The 2,809-nt window shown below is 33.6% G+C and overlaps 1 protein-coding gene across 1 annotated transcript in view; it reads right to left on the bottom strand.

Moving 5' to 3' along the window:
- LOC106458861 (vinexin-like) overlaps positions 1-2,809 on the bottom strand; it is a 73,637-nt gene that overhangs the window by 47,092 nt on the left and 23,736 nt on the right. Inside the window, exon 4 of the mRNA XM_022385211.1 lies at positions 871-963. Within this exon, the coding sequence (XP_022240919.1) occupies positions 871-963 (93 nt within the window). The remainder of the gene's footprint in view (positions 1-870; positions 964-2,809) is intronic.

Here is a 2,809-nt window from a genome sequence, read left to right as displayed (position 1 = left end):
TTGTTATTTTACGGTGATAATCTTGTTTTCTTGTGCCCAATAATGCATAATTTAATTTGATAAACACGTTTAGATTGAATGGTAATTTATAATCAGTCACAAGAACGTCGAATCTGAATCACTTGAAAAAAACACGGGGGTGCTTAACTTTTTTCCAGGTGTTATATTTTCACTTGTTCATCACAATGAAATTATTTTAACGTATTTTTTTGTTGTTGTTTTAGATCTATAGGAAAGAGTAATTTTCTGCTGCACGGTGTCAGTTCGCTTACCACACATCCTTCGGGAAGCACGAGCCCTCGGATCCACGGTCCGGAACACTAACCACGAGGCCACACCCGGCCCCTTTAAATCCCGACTCGCCTACTCAATTCATTAAAATCTTTCACCAGCTTTCCTATTTATAACCGAACGTGTTCTTTATAAAATTTCCTGAATTTTTAGGGCTAAGCTTGCAAATATTCTTTTATTGTACAACAAACCATCGTTCAAACAATGTCTACATCAATTAGCACAACCATGGCGCCTATTGGCTGAATTTATAACACATACTGTTGTTGTCGTTTTTTTTGTTTGTTGTTGTTGTTTTTTAGTGCACAGTTATATAATGGGCTATCTGCACTCTGTCCATCGCGCGGAATTGAACCCCGGATGCTAGTAAGCTCATAAACTTACTGTTGACCCATTGGGGGATGTAACACATACAACGAATATTTAAAATATTTATATAACAAAATAATGCAAGATATTTTTAAATACTTAACATAAAGTAATTTAGGAAATAACTTTTATTTTCCACAGAATAAATGTACTTGTTCTTCAAATTTAATCTGTATCAGTTTTAAGAAAGCCGGTAGCGAATATTTTTACCTCTCCGTCTTGATGTGGTGAGTGTGGTGTTCATTGTCGAGTATTTATCACAAGTTTCGTTAGGCTGATACTCCACGCTTTCTCCTGTATTTTCTGTTATTTAAAAAAAAAGAAATTACAAAAACAAATCTTCGTGAGCGAAATTTAAAACATGCAAGTGAAATAGCACAACCTTTCTCATACGAATATCAAATTTTAAGAAATCAAAAATATATTCATATAAAAACTTTTTTTTTTTATGAAAGCAAACTCTATGTTTCGAATTATCATTACTTCTGGAATGAAAAATTATTTTGAATTAAACATCTAATATTCAGATATGTATAAATTGTAAGGCCTGTTTATCCATAGGAGTTTAAAATCCGAAATGATGAGCAATAAAGTTTTAATGTTGTCTGGTGAGGTTTATTACTTTACAATTGTTAGCACTACTGCGAAATGGGTAATTCAAATAAAGATATATATATATATGGCAATCATAATAAAAATTCTCAACGTCTCGTGTTAAAAATAATCTTGCGAACGTCATCGCAATGCTCAAATGTTAATATTATAAGTTTTCTTGAGTAAATATTTGCTTTTTATATTAATACAAAACGTATAATTGTAAAAAAAAACTGCACGATCGTAAGGCGGTAAGTAATTATTTTTGTAATTGTACCTATCATAGTAACTAACTTTTTTCTACGGCTGTGAGTAATGTCTCATTATCAATCAAGCTTAGTTATACTGACAGTGCATATAATGGTCTGAAATTGTGTGATTCTAGTCAAGTATTTTTTATTTGGAAATAAACCTAGTAAAATAATTCATTCGTAATATAGTTGAAAATTGAATTAATATAATAAGCCAAATTACTTTTATTATAACTGAAGATTAAATTAACCCTGGACAAATTACTTTTATTACAATTGAAGATTAAATTAACCCTGTAAAAAAAATTCACTTTTACAATATTAACATATGTTTTATTATTTTATTTGTGGGTAACGTATAACATTGGTTAATTAAATATTTTCTTTTTCTGTAACCCCCCCCCCCAGTGGCACAGCGGTAAGTCTGCGGACTTACAACGCTAAAAATCGGATTTCGATACCCGTGGTGAGGCACAGCACAGATAGCCAATTGTGTAGCTTTGTACTTAATAACAAACAAACAAACTAACTAACTAAAAATTACCGTTACTGTAATTGGGAATTAAGTTCGTTTTGGATTTCGTACAAAGCTACACGAGGGCTGTCTGCTTTAGCCGTCCCTAATCTATCAGTGATAGACGAGAGGGAAAGCAGCTAGTCAACACCACTCATCGCCAACTGTTGGGCTACTCTTTTACCAACGAATAGTTGGATTTACCGTCACATTATAACGCTCTCATGGCTGAAAGAGCGAACATGTTTTGTGACGGGGATTCGAACGCACAGATTGCGAGTCGAGCGCTCCAACCTTCAGGTCATGAGGAAATTAAGCAACTCAATAAAAGAGCTCGTTTCCACTATAGTTGATACTAGATTAAATTAGTAAAATAATTTATTTCGTTTTTGTTAAAGCTGTAAATTAAGCCGCTTTAGTTAAATAAAACCTGCATTATATTTTAAGTAATAGAAGTAACTTAGTAAAATAATTGTAACTTATTGTAGCTAAAAATAATGTAAAATAACCCGTTCTTTATTGTAACTGATGTCTGATGTAAATTTGGTAGTTTTAGAATATGAGTTAACAATTACTTTCATTATACCTTCGAACTATGGCCTGGCGTGATCTGAGGGTTATGGCACTCGACTCTCAATCTGAGGGTCGCGGGTTCAGATCCCTATCACCGAATATGCTCGCCCTTTCAGCCGTGGGAGCGTTATAATGTGACAGTCAATCCCAATATGGGTTGGTAAAAAAGTAGCCCACGAGTTGACAGTGGGTGGTGTTGATTAGCTGCCTTCCCTCT

Source organism: Limulus polyphemus, unplaced genomic scaffold (genome assembly GCF_000517525.1).
Source record: "Limulus polyphemus unplaced genomic scaffold, Limulus_polyphemus-2.1.2 Scaffold524, whole genome shotgun sequence".
Lineage (NCBI taxonomy): Eukaryota > Metazoa > Arthropoda > Merostomata > Xiphosura > Limulidae > Limulus > Limulus polyphemus.
Note: the sequence above shows the minus strand (reverse complement) of the source record. Positions and strands in the feature narration are given on the sequence as shown.